General features: G+C 37.3%; 1 protein-coding gene across 2 annotated transcripts in view; it reads right to left on the reverse strand.

Moving 5' to 3' along the window:
* Window positions 1-19865, reverse strand: part of LOC124711115 (indole-3-acetaldehyde oxidase-like) — a 253340-nt gene that overhangs the window by 2969 nt on the left and 230506 nt on the right. For both annotated transcript variants that reach the window (XM_047240979.1, XM_047240978.1), the window contains 5 exons: window positions 16043-16201; window positions 12122-12250; window positions 11895-12028; window positions 11296-11389; window positions 5699-5860 (listed from right to left, as the gene is read on the reverse strand). In XM_047240979.1, the coding sequence (XP_047096935.1) occupies window positions 5699-5860; window positions 11296-11389; window positions 11895-12028; window positions 12122-12250; window positions 16043-16201 (678 nt within the window). The remainder of the gene's footprint in view (window positions 1-5698; window positions 5861-11295; window positions 11390-11894; window positions 12029-12121; window positions 12251-16042; window positions 16202-19865) is intronic.

Genomic DNA, 19865 nt, shown 5'->3' on the forward strand with positions numbered 1-19865 from the left:
ACAACTTCCGCTTGCTTTGCACTCGATTCTAAGCCGCAGGCGGTTTTTTGGATTACAAAAACTGGAAAAAAAGTGCGGCTTAAATTCGAGTAAATACGGTAGAGACAAAATATAACCTGCCTTGCTCCTTCTTGTCTTTAATCTCCTTCCCACTACTAGTTTTCACACTTTATATTTGTATAATTTATAAATATATTCTTCTGTCCTTGCAGTCTAATCCAATTTGCTATATAGTGACAAAACAAAGTTCCAAGTTTGCCTTAGCAAAAGTGCTCTCCAAATCTGTGAAACTAACATGTCATCTTCATTTGTAAACTTCATCACACCAACACAGGTAAGGTCATAATTTCTTTCCTTGTGTCTATATCTGCTGTAAACCCAAAGTGATATGTTCTTATACATTTGTGCTAACAACAATGTCACTGAATAGTGAGGGTGACTGGGTGGACTGTCTCTGACTGTTTGGTGTTTATTATTATTTTACTTATGGTTTATGTATCTGGTACTCTATGCCCATCCATATCTGAGTTTCTTTAGTTGAGACCCACAACATCCAAACACACCATTCTTGATGCCAACAAAGCATATTTAAGCATCACTACATACTGATAATGCAGTACAGCTTCGGTGTTTTGCCCTACATCACTGACTGAGAAATGGCCCTTCTGGACATGGAATACCTACTCGACATATTCAGGGCTCTGCAGCAATGCACTTAGCGCTCTCTGAAGAACAAAAATAGAGAAATGGAGTGTCAGTGTAGTGATAGACATTTCCATGCTACCCTAGTAGTTGGACAGTGCTCACAAAACAATGCCCATGCCACTACCACGCCATGCTTGTTCAATCAAATTCTCCAAACCATTCTTTTATACCTGCTGAACAGCATTCAGACATTCTTTCCGACCCATTACTTTGTGCAGTTGATAATGTGTAACCGATGTCACAGCCTGTCATGGAGCACACACTCATTCTTTGTGTGCAGGTACATGTCTATGCTGGTTTCACCTGTGTTTGGACCCCTTTGCATGGAAATGCAATGAGAAAGGCTGTCTGCACTGATTGACAGATGCAACTCAAGATGTCCACCTACTACATACACCAGCACAATTACCAACACACAGGCTGTAAACAACAACCACTGTGATGTCATACTGCAGTGATTATGTCACTTACAGAAGTGTCACACAATGATAGTTACATTACTTTCACTGCATGATGGTTGTACTGCCAGAATAAATGAGATGTTTAACCTACAAGATAAGAAACACAGCTATGGAAAACAGTCTGGCTATGCCTGGTTCCTAGCCCAGCCATGGTTCCTCAGGCGTATCTGCAGGAACATGAAATATCATCAGCACAGTCTCTCTATCACGCACACTCCCTCCACACTACTGGGGGGCATTTGGGAGGGGGAGCAGGGAGCTCTATGGGAAAAACATCATCACTGACCTGTGAGAGAGATAGAGTGCACTGTCTCTGACTGTTTAATGCATTCTGTGTCCTTGTCATGTCCAGACGTATTGTGTATAATTGTGACAGAAAAACCATTATTACTCTATATAGGGGTTGTGAATTGAGTATTCTATTCCCATCCATATCTGAGTTCCTTCACATTCATTAGTTTTTCCTCTTGGTCATATTTTAAAATTCCTTCATGAATATCTTGGAGGCATTAGATAAGATTGATGCCACCTGTAATTTGTGCATTCATATGCTTTTACTATTTTTATTATAGTTATTATCCTGAATTTAATGAAATAATCTTGAAAATTTGTTAGCAGAAATTAAATTCATTACTAAAATCAAGCTTGCAGGTGATGTTGTTAAATGCTTCCACATTCAGTGAAAGGAAATAAACAACATGTTTCGGTGCTGTGTGATGAATTGATGAATAAAAAGAGAAAATCAAATGTAAGTATCAAGAAACACACACAATGGCAGTTAGGAAAAATGTGAAATGAGTCCAACTTGAAGATAAAAATTGTTGGCACAAAAAGTAATTTAGTAACACAATTCAGCTAACTCAGCAGTGTAATTATGAAAGGCAATTAATGTGTAATAGAAGTAGGGAGAAGAAGATCATTGCCAAAATAAGAAAACATGGTTATGAAAAATATTCCTACAAATAAAAATATTTGTGTAAAAATCCAGAAGGCTTTCACAAAATTATTTGTGTGGAGTGCACGTCTTTATGGATATAAAAGCTGGACACTGGAGAAATAAGACATGCAAAAGCAACATTTATATGGCAGAAAATGAGCAGAATAAGTTGAGTGGAAAGAAAAACAAAGGAAAAAGTCCTGCAGGTATCACATGATGAAAGAAACCTAATAAAATAAACACATACCAGAAAAATGAAATTTATTGGATAGATCTTTACAGAGAACTCCTTTCACTGTTAACAGCCATCTCTAAAATTCTAGAAAAATTAATGCACAATAAAACTACTGAACACCTCATAATGAACAGACTTACCAACAAGAGCCAGTTTGGCTTTCAAAAGGGCTGTTCACCTGATGATGCAGTGTATGCAGTTACAAATGAAGTACTTGAATGTCTAAATCAAAAAATGATAGGAATTGGTGTTTTCTGTGATTTATCAAAGGCATTTGATTGTGTAGATTACCACATTCTCATGCAGAAAGCCAAACTACTCGGAATAAGGGGTGTCGCAGGTAACTGGCTGCAATCTTATCTTCAGGAAAGAAAACACAAAGTAATTTTAAACAGCTCAGATGAGTCAAGGGATACCTCCGCTCAGTCTGAATGGACTTCTATTAGTTGTGGTGTGCCTCAAGGCTCAATTCTGGGGCCACTGTTGTTTTTGAAGTTTATAAATGATTTACCATTGTGTGCAAGCCTGCCTTGCAAATTTACTCTTTTTGCTGATGATGCCACCATCTTCATGAGTGGAAAATCAGATGTTGATTTTGAGGAGTCAGTTAACAACATACTGTCTGAAGTGATTACCTGGTTCAGAGTTAATGGTCTCTCTCTAAACTCAAGTAAGACAAATTTTATCCAGTTCCATACAAAAAAAAAAAAAGTGAGAGAAATAAATGAAACATGTGGAAATCAACCAGTAGAAAGAATGGATGTGTCTAAATTTCTTGGAGTACATATTGATAGCAAAATGAACTGGTCCTTCCATATACAACAGACCCTAAAAAAATTGAGCTCGGCTATGTATGCTATCAGAATGATGTCTTCCATTGGAGATTTAACCACTATGAAGTCCGCATACTATGGGTATTTTCATTCCATTATGTGTTACGGAATTATCTTCTGGGGAAATTTAGCTTTGGCAAAGAAAATTTTTGTAGCCCAGAAAAGGGCTATTAGAATTATGTGCAGAGTACCCCCTAGGACATCATGCCGTAACCTTTTCAAAAAGCTGCAAATAATGACCAGTGTATCCCAGTACATATATTTGCTGATGTGTTTTGTAATTTTTTATATATTTAATGAAGATTTTTTTGTATCTTTTTGTATGTTTTTGTTGTTTTGTATGTTTGACTCGTTCCACATCTCATGTGACATGCTCACAATACGAGATCTACGGAACATGAAATAAATAAATAAATACAAAGACAATGGATGAGGCAAAAAGAAAAGAGGCTGCCCAAGAAGTATTTATTTTGAGGATATGAAAAGCATAATAAGATCAAAACAGAAGCAAATAGCAGATCAAAACATTGCTTCAACAAGGTTTAGCCTTTATGAAATGAATGGGATGAATGAATGGATGCAAGATCTGTTCATGTTTTCAAATTTCCTCTACTGCAGAAGCTTTGTGTTTGACTCTGACAGCACCTATGAGTCAGTTTAATGAGGCATTCTTGAGTAGTCCAAATGTTAGCACATTGTCCTTCAGAGGCAAGAGTGTTGTTTCAAATTCTAGTACCAGATGTACAAGTATGAAATGCGAAATTTTTTGTCTTAAAACATGTTCCATTTGGAAGAATGATAAATAGCACTTTATTCAAAGTATGCTCTATCATCTGTTGTACATTTTTCCCACCTTTTGGGTAATTTGTGAATACCACACCAGTAAAATTTTTCCCCTTTTGCTGTGAACCATTCATTGAATCATTTACCCACATCTTCAAACAAACCAAAGTGCTGTTCAGCAAGTGTGTAACCCATTGACGCAAACAAATGGTAATAGGAAGGAGACAAGTCTAGTGAGCAAGTTGTGTGGGTTAGAACTTCCCAGCCAAGTGCTCCCAATGTGTCATGAATTGGTTTTGCCATATGTGAAAGAGCATGGTTGTGAAGAAAACTGAATTTTTGTTGCCTCTTTCAGTATTGTGGCCTTTTTGCAAGCAGCAAATGGTTGAAATTGTGCAATTGTTGTTGGAAATATTTAATATTAACCATTTCCCCAGATTTTAACAGCTCATAATAGAACACGCCACTCTAGTCCTAGCAAACACAGAGCATTGTCTTTCTGCCAAAGCAATTCGGTCTCACTGTCAATGTGGATGGTGTGCCTTGTCCATACATGATTTTTTGTGCTTGGGATTCTCAAAATAAATCCACTTTTCATCCCTTGTAACTATATGATGCAAAAATGACTTCCTTTTGTACCGAGCAAGCAAAATCTCATACGCATTTTTGCACTTTTCGATTTACCCGTCATTCAACTCATCTATCAGCGTTCTGAATCTTTCCCATCTCTCATAGCCAATTGGAAACAGCTTGTTGACTGATGTCCAATTGCTTGGTGACTTGTTTTTGTGTTTGTGTATCATCTTTATTCAACAATGCTTCCAATTCCACATCTTCATATTTTTTTGGTGGTTTTCCACATTTCGTGTCTGCAACATCAAAGTCAATATTTTGAAATGCTAAAACCATCATTCACATGTATCCCGTGATGGAACATATTCACCATAAACTTCTTGAAGTAGCTGGTATGTTTCAGCAGCGGTTTTCTTCAAATGAAAACAAAAAAATTAATGCTGCCACCAAATGCTCTTTGTTTTGTATAAATTTTAACATTTTGAACACAACACTATGCACACACTTTTCCAGTTTATCACTCATGCATGTCTGACATTTGTTGATGGTACAACAAGGTGTCACAGTGTCACATCTTTATAGCTGCATTGGTGTGACAACTATTGAGTCAAATGTAGATTTATTACTTGTATACCAGGTAAAGCATCCAGATTTACTTCATACCACATTACATATTTCACAAAACACTAGAACAGTTTCATATCAGTAGTTACATGGGGCTCTAATGAACCTAAAATTCTCACTATATTCATTCTGCCAGCATGCTATTGTAGAGTTTTAGCAGAGTTTGTGAACAATGGTAAAAAGTGTTTACCAAGATACGGCTCTGAGTCACTTTGTAAGTAGGTTTAGTTAGTGTAAGTCACTACTGCAATCTATTTTTATATTGGAACCAACTATATGTTCCACATGCTTGTTGCAAATGTAGATGAGTTATAAAAGACAGTATTTCAAAGTATTTTCTGCAGATACAGAAAGCAGTTGATACAATATGGACAATATTTGATAGCTATTGAATAGAGATTAATATTGTTTTTTGCATTATGATAGAAGGAAAGAAAGCAAAAGAAATTTAATTTCTCATTACAACACTGCTTTGCTTTCATAACAGTTCTGTAAATGTGTATCAATTTTATGATAATAGCACTGTACATTGTGAATTTAAACATACCCAGGTTCTGTTTGTCAATGCCTTTCCAGTTTCATCATCATAAACCATGAATTCCTTTAACCAATAGCCAAGACCCATCACAAAGGCTCCTTCTACTTGGCCTATATCAATCTCTGGGCTCATGCTTTCTCCGGCATCTTCCAGTATATCTACACGTAATATCTGAAACATTTATATCATAGGCTCATACCTTTCAAATTCAATACTATCTGATAACATGTCTAATCTGATGGGCATCTATGGGAACCTATTTTGCTTTATGTATATGACAGCTGAAAAGTTATCATAGGATGCACCATCACAAAATCTTTATCAATTTTAAACAATGGGAGATGAGGATGGAACATAACAATATTACAAAAATGATAACTGCTACCCATGATATAGTGGAGATGCTGAGTCACAGATAGGTACAACAAAAAGACTGTCAGAAATTGAGCTTTAGGCCAACAAAGCCTTTGTCAAACACACACATACACTGTTTGTCAAAACACACACACACACACACACACACACACACACACACACACACACACACACACACACACACATACACACACACGCCTGCACGTGAAAATGCAACTCACACACTGGGTGGGGATAAGGAGGAGGATGGGTTGGGGCTCCTGACGTGACTGATATTTTATCAGGTGATGTTATTTTCTACCAGCAGCCTTCTATATGATAGACACAACTACAATGCCTCATTATAGGCACCTGTAATGCTGTAAGTTCCTAGTTTGCTGTGAAGAAAAGAGAAATGCACTACATACAAGCCCTTTCTGAGATCAAAGTCCCCCTGAAATCAGTTAAGAGTGTAGAGTTGTTTTTTTCTTCATTGAATGCATGTGTCATCTTCTTGCTGCTACTTAGAGATTCCCATAGGAGGTCAGATGTATTTGTGCATTTGTACTGAAGAAAATGGATCCATTGCCCAGCCAGGCTTATCAATTATTTGAATGTGCAGTGTCTGTTCCTTCAACAGAAGAGACACCACACAGATCCAGCAGCTGTGAAACACTATATGTAAATTGAAGGGGGTTCACTGCTATCAGCTGCTGTGGGACATTTTTGTGGTATCAGCGGCGATGAGTAAAAATGTGCACTGGACCTGTATTCAAACATGGGAACTCCTGCTTACTAGGAGGTGCAGTAACCACTGTGAACTGGAGTATAATGGACAGGGACTGTGGATAGGTGGTGCTTGATGGGAGTGCCGATCAGCCATGAGGTGCACTGAGATAGTCTGTGCAGTTGCGATAATGTTGTGTCCCAGATGGCACAGTGGTTACCACACCTGTCTAGTAAGCAGGAGATCCCAGGTTCGAATCCTGCTCCAGTTCACATTTTTGCTCATTGCCACTGATCCCATAAAAATATACTGCTGCAGCTTATATCAGTGATCCCCCTTCATTATGAATTGAGTTGCCAAACTCGTCAGTCTCAAGAAACAAATGCATTATTTTGCCTGACTAAAGCAATCCAGAAAGAGCTTGCATCAACAGACTTCACCGAAGTCACAGAATATCATGATTGTATAAATGGTTTAATTCCACAAAAGAGGAAATGGATGTCTTCTAAGAAAATGGTACCTTGAAGTTGATACAACTACCTAAAGATAAACTTGTTATCAGTAATCAAATATTACTTCTTGTAAAATATAAACTTGATGGATTGATTGATACCATGCTTACACAACTGTTTGTGGTATGTTTCAATGTCCAGGACTTGAATATGGTGAAACGTTTAGTCAGGTTCTTTGTTATGACACTATTCATAATTTAATAACAATTGCATGAAACTTGAAACTTCATCAGTTCAACATTATAACTACATTTTAGTATTGGGACTTGGACACAGAAATATATACACTGAAATGCCAAAGAAACTGGTAAAGGCTTGCATATTCAAATACAGAGATATGTAAACAGGCAGAACACAGTGCTGCAGTAGGCAATGCCTATATACAACTGCAAGTGTCTGGCCCAGTTGTCAGATCACTTCTTACTGCTGCTGCAATGCCAGGTTATCAAGATTTAAGTGAGATTGAACATAGTGTTACAGATGGTGCATGAGCGATGCGGCACAGCATCTCTTGTTTCAAATTGAATCGAGCAGATAGACTTGTACGGGTGTAGAGACAACCACATGAATCCATGGACCCTGCATGTCAGCAGGGGACTGTTAAAGCTGGTGGAGGCTCTGTAAAGGTGTGAGGTGTGTAAAGTTAGAGTGATATGGGACCTTTGATAGTCTACAGTCAATACAACTCTGACAGGTGATACATATGTAAGCATCCTGTCTGATCACCTGCGTCCATTCGTATCCATTGTGTATTCCGATGGACTTTGTCAATTCCAGCAGGACAATGCGACACCCCACATGTCCAAAATTGCTACAGAGTGGCTCCAGGAACACTCTTCTAAGTTCAAACACTTCCAGTAGGCACGAAACTCCCCAGACATGAACATTATTGAGTATATCTGGGATGCCTCGCAACATGTTGTTTGGAAGAGATCTCCATACCCATCCCCTTGTACTATTATGGATTTATAGACAGCCCTGCTGGATTCATGGTGTCAATTCCCTCCTGCACTGCTTCAGAGATTATTCGACTCCATGCCACATTGTGTTGCAGCACTTTTGCGAGCTTGCGGGGGCCCTGTATGACATTAGGCAGGTGTACCAGTTTCTTTGGCACTTCAGTGTATATGTCAGCCAGGTTTCAATGATGTGTCAGATCATGTTCATCAATTAAAGAAATAATTCTATGAACTTAAACCATCACCTCATTGCTGGAATAATGTTTGATCTACATTCATAAAAAAGTTTTTTTTTGTTCACGTTTCTTTCGACAGAGCAGAACATAAAAATTACTGATTGCTATTTATACCGATATCGTCTCACTGCAGGATGATCTCAGAATGCAGTGAATTTGCTTCTACATTTCTTAAGCCAGAATTCAAAATCTGGGCTCTTTAGTCTCATTTTTAGGCATGAAAATAGAACAAAGAGTTTGGCTTGTGTATGAGTATTTCACAGCAAGCGTACACAGAGAAGCTTCTACATCATGCTAACATGGCTGATTGAAAACCATTAAATTCTCCATGAGATAATGCACAATTTGACAATGAGTCCAGCAACACTCTCAATAGCAGCATTCCTTTCTGTTCATCCGTGGGATCATTAATGCATCTGTCACGTTCTTCCCATCCAGATCTTGCTTGTGCTGTTTCGAAAGATGCTTGATGGCTAAATCCACATCTTTTGTCTGGAATGCTGTAAACACATTTTCAGATATCTTTATGGCACTCAATATTTTTGAAATCTGAGGGTATTTTGAGTGTCTCATATACCTTGCTTACAAGGTGGATTTGTATTGTCATAGGATATTGCAGTACCTAAGTTGTTCAGAAGTACAGTGCAATGTTCATTTGGTCATGCACTTGCACAAGTATGTGGTTGATGACATATGGAAATTGGGATCTGGCCAAGTGTTGTGTTCAGACAGTTTAACCATAAGATGACCCCTTCTGATAAGCAGGAAATCTGGGTATGAGTCCCAGTCCTACACAAATTTTCATTGTCATCATTCCATCATACAGCTAATGGTTGTCCACATTCGCAGCTGCAAATACATTTCATGTACTGTCATCATGGCTGTCCATCCCTAGGATTTCAATAATTCTGAAGAAATTTTATCTACTCTAGGTACCTTGTTTTAAGTGAGGGCTTTTAGTGCTTTATCTGTTTCTTCTCACAGGACCAAATATCCCATCTAATGTACATCCACTTCTTGCTTCCTTTCCATAAAAGTATCCTCAACTTTATTTCCTTTGTGTAACACTTCTACATTTACCTTTCACTTTTCAGCCTTTTCCTCTTTGCTTATCTTATATCTATTCTTTGCTCATCTTCTATTGTATTCCTTGCCCTTTTTTCCATCAGTTGCTCCCTAATGCTTCCTTTGAAATTTTGACACACTTCAGTTGTTGTAACTTACCCAGGTTCATCACCTTAATTTCCTAAAATTCTGCAATGTCTTCAGTTTTAATCTCCAGTTCATAACTAATAAATTATGGTCAGAGTACAAATCTGCTGCTAGAAATATTTTATAGGTTAAAATCTCACTTCTGAATCTGAAATCTCCCAATATCTCCAGGTCTCTTTCACATACACAACCTTCAAGCGTATCTCATTACACATTCTTTCAATCTTTTCATCTTCTGTGGATCCAGTAGGCACATAAACTGGTCTTATGTAGTGAGCATTTACTTTATATTTATCTTGGCTGGAGTAACACATACATTATGCTATTCACAGCATTAACTCACATTCCATTTTTTTAAATGCATTACTACTGTTGAGTTGGCATAAGTTGATTTCTGACAGTAGCAGTGGGCTGGGTGCAGCAGCTTCACGGGGCTATCTCAATGAATAACGAAGCATGATTTTGTAAACACCTCTGTGGCAATGCCTCGCTATTGCCAAAGCTCTGTAGATGGCTACTGTTTTTGCCAATAGTCATTAGGAGTTTGCATTTGAAAGCTGATAATAGCACTATGAAGTGTCAGGGATCTACTTGTACCATTCCACATATAGACTCCACACTTGCTTACCCCCTATTTGATTTTTTGTTTATTACCCTGCACTCACCTGACGGAAGTAATTTTCTGTGTACCACTATATTTCACTAACAATCACTGTACCTAACTTCACATACATATTTCCCTTTTTATATTTTCTAACTGACCTAAAGGCTCTAATATTCTGTTGCTCTGACCTTTAGAATGTCAGTTTTGTTTTTCCTCATGGCACCATCTTCTTGAGTAGTCATTGCTTGATCCAAATGAATGACATTTCTACCTCCAGAATACTTTACCCATGAGAATATCATCAACATTAAACCGTGCTGTAGAGCTACAGTAGAGACATTTCAGGAAGAAGAAGAACAACAACAACAAAAACAAAAACAACATGTAGAACTACACATCCTCAAGAACTGTAACAGCTGTAGCTGTTCAAACTTTCAGCCATTCATAATACTGATATATGAATGCCATGTTGAGATAGGTTGCTAGGGAAGATCAGCCTGGCATCCCAATAGTTTTCCCTGCCACTACTGAAAAGGCAGTTCTCCCTTTTCAGGAACCATATGTTAGTTGGGCCTCTTCACAAATACCCTACTGAAGTGGTTGCACCTACAGTATGGCTGTCTGTATTGTTGAGGCAAACAAGTCACCTCATCAAGGCAAGACCAACAGTCCACGAGAAAGAATATAGCTATGCCCTTGAAACTTGGAAAGTTCTAGTAAGTAAATTTTGCAAGATATTTATACCAAACTGGCTGTTTTTATGTTGATAAGTTAAAAACTGATTTCATTTTTTTCTCTTAGACAAAAGTTTAAGCATTAAGTACAAACAAATTATTTAAACATGGAGATTGCCTTATTCAAATACTATTTTTTATGATCATAAGCTTTCTTTTGATTATGCTAAATTAAACTGAAATACTGTATCAGTTAACTTCATTAAATTTAGTAATTTTCTGATATTAAATTATAATATTTTATTTTGCTGCATATTGTTATACTGACCTGCTGTTGTCCTGTTAGTACATCAACTTCCACTTCAGCTACAGTTACTCCATAAATGTAGTACTGCTTTAGGGCATCTGTGATCCCAGCATACCTGACATACAGATTTCTTTAATATATTATCACAATTATGATACAAAAATGTCATGTCATGAAACAAATTTATCAATTTAGAATAAACAAAAGCAAACAGCATGATTCTTTATATGGCAAATTAAAGGGAAGATTTGAGTAACTGATAAAGTTTTTGGACTAAACAAAACACTGCATTCACAATTGGGAGTCAAAGAAACACATAAGTTCAGGAAGAGAGGGGGTAAATGGTTTTTTCCAGGTACTATCCTGCTGTGACCTCCTCAAATCAGGATCTTGGTTGACTTTTCAACTTAATTCTTAATGTACCTGTTTCCAGAAAACCTTTCAATTGTACGCTGAACTTTAATTTTAGTGTATTACTCTCTATCTGGTTCTGAGTTGCTTTCTGCAACACACTGTTCCCTGCAAGCCACATAATTTTTTTTTTTTTTCAACATTCATTTCTGTAAAGTGCAAGAAAATTAGTAATGTACATGAATGATGTAGCCTTGACACATACATACATCATAAATGTTGAACAGAGATCAACATTTGCTGAATATGCTGCAGCAATAAGCTCCTGCCAAGAAGGGTCTTTTAGCTTTGCTTTGATAGGAGCCAAACGGTTTGAAAGTTCTTCACAAGCACGCAGTGTAGCCTGAAAATAAAGGTTTTACAATATTTTGATTTAGTAGATGAAAAAAAAAAAAAGATCAGATTGCTCAAGCATTTCATAGCTGTGTTCACTTACAAATGCACATGCTTCACTTGCAATGCTTCCACCTGTGACTACATTGTTAGGGGCTGTCAGAACATTACTTGGCTTTACACTCACAAACTCTAGTGGCACTCCAAGTGCATAGGCACAAACCTGAGCAACCTAAAAAAAGAAATGTATTATGTATTAAAACATGGAAAGAGATGATCTGCTGCTACTTGATGTTAATAGCAAATCTTCCAGAAAAGATAATGTTTCATTTGTACTAGTTCTCCACTGTGTCATCTATATCTACATTGTATGTTGTGTTGTAAAATAATCTAAGATCATTAGATAATGTATTCATTAATTGATCTTTCACACATTGACTATTGTGTCACCTTCAGATTGACTTTTCCAATTTTTAAGAGAAGCTATCAAAATTTTTTTGCCACCAGAGAGAGAATACTACAATGGAAAATCCAGAATGGAACCTAACATTATTGTGAAAAGAATAGTTGCTGGTCACCACATAGCAGAGATGCTGAGTTGCAGACAGGCACAATAAAAATACTTTCAGAAAGTGAGCTTTTGGCCAACTATGCCTTCGTCAGAAATAGACAACATACACACACACTCTCATGCAAATGCAACTCATAGACACATGACCACTGTCTCTGGCTATTGAAGCTAGACACACAGTTGCTGGCTTCAGTAGCCAGAAACAGTGGTCATGTGTGTATGAGTTGCATTTGCATGAGTGTGTGTGTGTGTATGTTATCTATTTCCAATGAAGACCTAGTTGACCAAAATCTCACTTTCTTACAGTCTATTTGCTTTGCCTGTTTGCAACTCATCATCTCTGCTATATGGTGAGTAGAAACTTTAGTTTTCATAATATTGTTACAATCCCATAGAAGCTGATATATTTAGTAAAATTATATACTTATTTTTATTATTCATAAGTAATTGAAATCTATTGGACTTCTGTTCTATGAGGTGTGATCAAAAACTAATGGGAATTATTGTTTTTCTTAAAGAATCCTTATTTATTCATCAACATCAACTTTCTCCCTTTCAGAGTAACCCCCTTGATATAATACACTTGAGACAGGAATTTTTCCAATCTTGGAAGCACTTCTGGAACTCATTTTTCATTAAACTGTTTAGCTATTTCAGTGATGCTGTTTTTATCTCATCAATAGTGGTAAAATGACATCCTTTCATAGTTCTCTTCTGTCTCAGGAATAGAAAGAAGTTGCAAGCGATCACATTCAGCAAATATGTTGGCTGAAGCAACACAATAGTTTTGTTTCCTGCCAAAAAATCATGGACAGGCATTAAGGTATGATTGGGAGCAGTTTCAATGAGTGATTTTGTTACAATTCGGGTAGTTTTTTTTGGATTGCTTCGCACAGATCACACATTACTTCCAGGTAGTATTCCTTTTTGACTATGTGGCCATCAGGCAGGAACTTGTGTTGCAATAACCCATTGTAATCGAAGAAAACAAAGAGCACAACCTTCACATGTGATCAGAATTGCTGAATTCTTTTCAGTCTTTGTTCTCTTGGATCTTCAGGCAGTTTCCATTGGGACGACTGGACCATGTTTGGACAACTGGACTTGATTTTGCCATATATTCATGTACCCATATTTTATCACCTGTTATAACATTCTTTAGAAGTTCTGGATCATTGTCGACGTAATTCATAAATTCCAGAGCAATGTCTATGCAATGTCATTTCTGATCGAAATTCAACAATTTCAGAACAAACTTTGCTGCTACACATTTCAAGTCCAAAACAACCAAACAAATTCCATGACATGAACCAAAGGATATGCCAATATCATCAGCAACTTCTCTTATGGTGATTCAGTGATTTTCCAGAACAATTTTCTTTACTTCTTCCACTTGTCACCTGCAAATGATGTGCTAGGGTGTCCAGGGGGGTTGACATCTTCAACATTTTCTTGACCTTCTCTGAAACGTTTATACCACTCATAAAGTCTTCTTGTATTCATAGTTGTAGATCTAACAAAAGCCAAAGTCAACACTTTGAATGAAGTGCTGCCATTTATTCCATTTTTCAAGCAAAATCTAATACAAATTCTTTCATCCATCTTTTATGAAAGTAAAAATTTGTGGAATACTCAGAAGCTCATATGACCTTTTTGACTGTCCACAACAAAATAAATATTCAAAACAGATAAAAAGGTTAACATACATCAGAAACATGTGTGCCAACAAGATAAAACAAATTGAAATAATTTGTATAAAGCTTGATAGTTAAAAAAAAACTCTGGTTACTGTTTGATCACACCTCATATACTACTCAGTGTTCTACTCTGTACAGTACTGATTACAAACTAAAAGTAAGTTTGAGTAATAGCCATTTCCACTTTCATAAGCCAGTATTTTCCTTGTGTCTCTAAAGTAAAGGAATCACAGAGCAGCTGTTCAATTTTTGGTTGCCTGCTGTCAATTTTGAAAGAGTATAACAAACAATTCTTATACAGAACTATATTTTGTGAGAGTATAATATTTATTCACATTATATCAAGTTCGTTTTGTGAGAGAGTAATACTTATTCATACAGTATCTCATCAACACTTCTGCATGTGTGACAGTGTAGTTAGATTATTGATATGAGAGTAGGAATTACATACAGCAAAAGTCTGAAATTTGTGTGCTGTTCTGAACCCACCACATTGTGTTAATTTGCTGTCTCTGTGTGGCACATAGCACAACTAGGAGATCACTAACCATTACTAACATCAGTAAAACTTCTTTCTTTGTATAAAAAGTGGAGCTTCTATAGACATCATATAATATACTATAATGTCCCAGACAGCTTCTCCTGTATGACCTAATGTAAGACTATTTGTAAATGGATAACTATCAGCCATGTATCAAATACATCTGTTTCTCATCAAACACTTATTTTTAATATGTGGATTCTACAAAACAGAGATTAGTTAGTAACATATAATTCCTGGTCATGCACATGGGCTCATCCTCTTGGCTATTGAGTGCCACAACTGGTTCATGGTATTTGGTAGAAGTGGGCTTTGTCCAGCCTGAATACTAATTTGCTTAAGAAGTTTGAGGTCAAACTCTCTTATGCTGCCTACAGAATTAGGAACTTTTTGCCTGAAGGCAGATGTTTTCAAGCACTTGTAGAAAATAAACTTGTGAAGAACTAGTTTAACAAAGCTTCTACATCATGCTTTGCAGAGGGAATGCTATTAGGCAGAACAAGAAATGGTCAGTGAAAACACTTGGATTAAGTCCTTGGGACTGACTATCTGGAACATTAAACATTTTTGTGGAGCTGCGAGGGCACCGTGAAATGAAGAAGTCAGCTAGCAACATTCATATGTGTTTGAGGCAAAATGTTGCCCTCTGGGATGTAGGATTTATTTTAAAGTTTCTAGCATTTTGGAAATCAGGAGTTTGTAATCCTTCTTGATCAACAACCTTTTTAAATACAGAGAGCCTACAAGAATTTGAAAATGCATTCCTGTGTAGGGGTGTGGAGTTCTGCTCAGGCAGTTTCCCAGTTTGTAGTCTGATGATGTTGCACATGTTTGGTAGAATTGAGCCTCCTACAGAGTGCCAAAGCCATTAGTTGGCTGCAAGCTTGTGTTTAAAGAATGTAATGGACTTGGAGAGGTACCATTGAGGCCAATAAGTTTCATTTGTTTCTATGTAAATTTGAACTGTTTTGTTTTGGTGTGATTTTTAACCTGCTGACTTTGACTAGTATCCTGTTTTCCATTTTTTGGAGATTATCTGCAGAAGCTGCAAGGCTCCATAAGGATTCTATGTATGAACTGTTAATAGGGTACATTTTGCCACCAGTGATCAAATCTTAGAAGTAGTTATATAGCTACAGGTCTTCAATCATTGGCTTTGGAGTGGTGATAAGTTTAATTCTGTCTCACAGAACAAAAATAGTCTAGACTGATTACCTTAGTATTTATTCCCTGTCCACATTCAATTCCTCCATGTGAGACTGAGATTGTTCCATCGTGATGATAAACTGACACTATTGCATTAAAATTACCAAAATACTGAAATCCATATCTCATAGGGACAACTGAAATCCCTCTTTTTCTCCAGCGGTTATTCTGCAATTGAAACACAAATGCAGTACACTGTGCCATTAATTAAAGCATATGTTCCTCATTATAGTTGTAAACATGTACCAAATTTACATTTCATTAAAAATATATACTACTGGCCATTAAAATTGCTACACTAATAAGAAATGCAGATGATAAACAGGTATTCATTGGACAAATATATTATACTAGACCTGACATGTGATTACATTTTCACACAATTTGGGTGCATAGATCCTGAGAAATCAGTACCCAGAACAACCACCTCTGGCCGTAATAATGGCCTTGATACGCATGGGTATTGAGTCGAACAGAGCTTGGATGGCGTGTACAGGTACAGCTGCCCATGCAGCTTCCACACAATACCACAGTTCATCAAGAGTAGTGACTGGCGTATTGTGACAAGCCAGTTGCTCGGCCACCATTGACCAGACGTTTTCAATTGGTCAGAGATCTGGAGAATATTCTGGCCAGGGCATGAGCCGAACATTTTCTGTATCCAGAAAGGCTCGTACAGGGCCTGCAACATGCGGTCTTGCAATATCCTGCTGAAATTTATGGTTTTGCAGGGAGCAAATGAAGGGTAGAGTCACGGGTCATAACACATCTGAAATGTAATGACCACTGTTCAAAGTGCTGTCAATGCAAACAAGAGGTGACTGAGACGTGTAACCAATGGCCCCCATACCATCACACTGGGTGATACGCCAGTATGGCGATGACGAATACATGCTTTCAATGTGCCTTCACCACGATGTCACCAAACACAGATGCGACCATCATGATGTTGTAAACAGAACCTGGATTAATCAGAAAAAATGACGTTTTGCCATTCGTGCACCCAGGTTCATTGTTGAGTACACCATCGCAGGTGCTCGTGTGTGTGATGCAGCGTCAAGAGTAAATGCAGCCATAGTCTCTGAGCTGATAGTCCATGCTGCTGCAAACATCATCGAACTGTTTGTGCATATGGTTGTTGTCTTGCAAACGTCCCCATCTGTTGACTCAGGGATCAAGACATGGCTGCACGATCCGTTACAGCCATGTGGATAAGATGCTGTCATCTCAACTGCTAGTGATACAAGGCCACTGGAATCCAGCACGGCGTTCTGTATTACCTTTCTGAACCCACCAATTCCATATTCTGCATATAGTCATTGGATCTCGACCAATGCGAGCAGCAATGTCGCGATATGACAAACCGCAATCGCAATACGCTACAATCTACCCTTTATCAAACTCGGAAATGTGATGGTACACATTTCTCCTCCTTACACAAGGCATCACAACAATGTTTCACCAAGCAATGCCAGTCAACTGCTGTTTGTGTATGAGAAATCGGTTGGAAACTTTCCTCATGTGAGCACGTTGTAGGTGTTGCCACCGGTGCCAATCTTGTGTGAATGCTCTGAGAAGCTAATCATTTGCATATCACAGCATCTTCTTCCTGTCGGTTAAATTTTGCATCTGTGGCACATAATCTTTGTGGTGTGGCAGTTTTAATGGCCAGTAGTGTAGATTAAATATCTAATTGGAAATATACTGTTAATAATACGTGATCACACAAACAAAATAGTAAAAAATCTTTATTTCTTCAACACAGTGCCTTTATTCTTATAATGTCAAGAAGGAGGCTGAAACAAGATGCAACAAAAAGAAAGAACACAATAAACTTTTGCAAAAAATAAGAAGGCAAAATACCATCAGTTAAGGTGGAAGCAATGAGGAAGTGTTAAAAGCAGAGGAAAACAACATTCACACTTTGTGTCAGTTTTTTGTCATAGACATCAGTTGTATATGAGATCAATAGCAATATTTGTTAGATTTTTACAACAATACATTGTGTGCATGTGGGTGCTTATTGAAATATTACAGTGAATGTACACTGGAATCAGCATAGATTAGCATTGTATCATACCCAATTACAGAGTATACTCTGTTAAAAAGCAGCATGTGTCTTTGTGATTACTTAGCTTTTCAGGTGGTTTGGCAAAACGTTATATCTACAATTATTTCATAACTTTTCAGATGGAGGCACACCTTCCAGAATGCACTAATGTTTTACAATCCATATACCCTCACCATACAGTAAATTGTTTTCCTACTTTTTACTTGCTACCCAACTTTTACCAGTTTGTATTGTGGACTTTTGCTTTTTGATCTCCTTCCACTTTATATTCACGTATTGTTTAAGTACTGTTCTTCTTTCATTGTTTCCCACTTAACCTTTTAGAACTGTGATCCCTTCTTATAGTAAATCCTTTTATCAGTTCATTAAGCAGAGACAGAAAAGCCACAAAAATGGCCATTTAGTGTGACTAACTGAATACTGTACAGTCAGCTGAGACTGTTGTAAAATATTGTGATAGTGACCATGAGTGTGTGATCCACATGACAAAGGATGGGAGAAATTCTAGCTTTTTTTGAGTCATCAGACTTCTGACTGGTTTGATGTGACCTGCTATGAATTTCTCTCCTGTGCCAACCACTTCGTCTCAGAGTAGCATTTACAACTTAAATCCTCAATTATCTGCTGGATGTATTCCAATCTCTGTCTTTCTCTACAGTTTTTGCCCTTTATAGCTCCCTCTGGTACCATGGAAGTCAGTCCCTGATGTTTTAACAGATGTCCTATCATCCTATCAATTCTCCTTGACAGTGTTTTCCACATGTTCCTTTCCTCACCAATTCTCTGCAGACTCTCCTCTTTCGTTACCTTATCAGTACACCTAATTTTCTACATTCATCTGTAGCATCACCTCTCATGTGCTTTGATTCTCTCCTGTTCCAGTTTTTCCACAGTCCATGTTTCCCTATCATATAATGTTGTATTCCAAACATATATTCTCAGAAATTTCTTCCTCAAATTAAGGCCTATGTTTGATACTAGTACACTTCTCTTGGCCATGAATTCCCTTTTTGTCCATGCTAGTCTACTTTTGATGCCCTCTGTACTCCATCTGTGATGGTTATTTTGTGCCTAGGCAGCAGGATTACTTAACTTCATCTACTTCATGACCTTCAATCCTGATGTTAAGTTTCTCACTGTTTTCATTTCTTCTACTTCTCATTACTTCCATCTTTCTTTGATTTACTCTCAAATCCATATTATGTACTCATTAGACTGTCCATTCCATTCAGCAGATCATGTATTTCTTCTTCACTTTCATTTAAGATAGCAATGTCATTAACAAACAATATCATTGATACCCTTTCACCTTGAATTTTAGTTCCCCTGCTGAGTCTTTCTTTTATTTCCCTCATTGCTTCTTTGATGTACAGATTGAAGAGTAGGTGACAAAGACTACATCCCTGTCTTACATCCTTTTTAATCCAAGCATTTCGTTCTTGGTCATCCAATCTTATTATTCCCTCTTGGTTATTGTGCATATTGTTCATTACCCATCTCTCCCTATAGCTACCCCTATTTTTCTCAGTATTTTGAAAATCTTGCACCATTTTACATTGTAAAATGCTTTTTCTAGGGTGACAAATACTATGAGCATGTCTTAATTTTTCTTTAGTATTGCTTCCATTATCAATCGCAACATCAGAATTTCCTCACTGGTGCCTTTACACTTCCTAAAGCCAAACTGATCGTCATCCAACACATCTTCAATTTTACTTTCCATTCTTATTTATGTTAATCTTGTCAGCAACTTGGATACAT

The sequence above is a fragment of the Schistocerca piceifrons genome, chromosome 8 (genome assembly GCF_021461385.2).
Source record: "Schistocerca piceifrons isolate TAMUIC-IGC-003096 chromosome 8, iqSchPice1.1, whole genome shotgun sequence".
NCBI classification, from domain to species: domain Eukaryota; kingdom Metazoa; phylum Arthropoda; class Insecta; order Orthoptera; family Acrididae; genus Schistocerca; species Schistocerca piceifrons.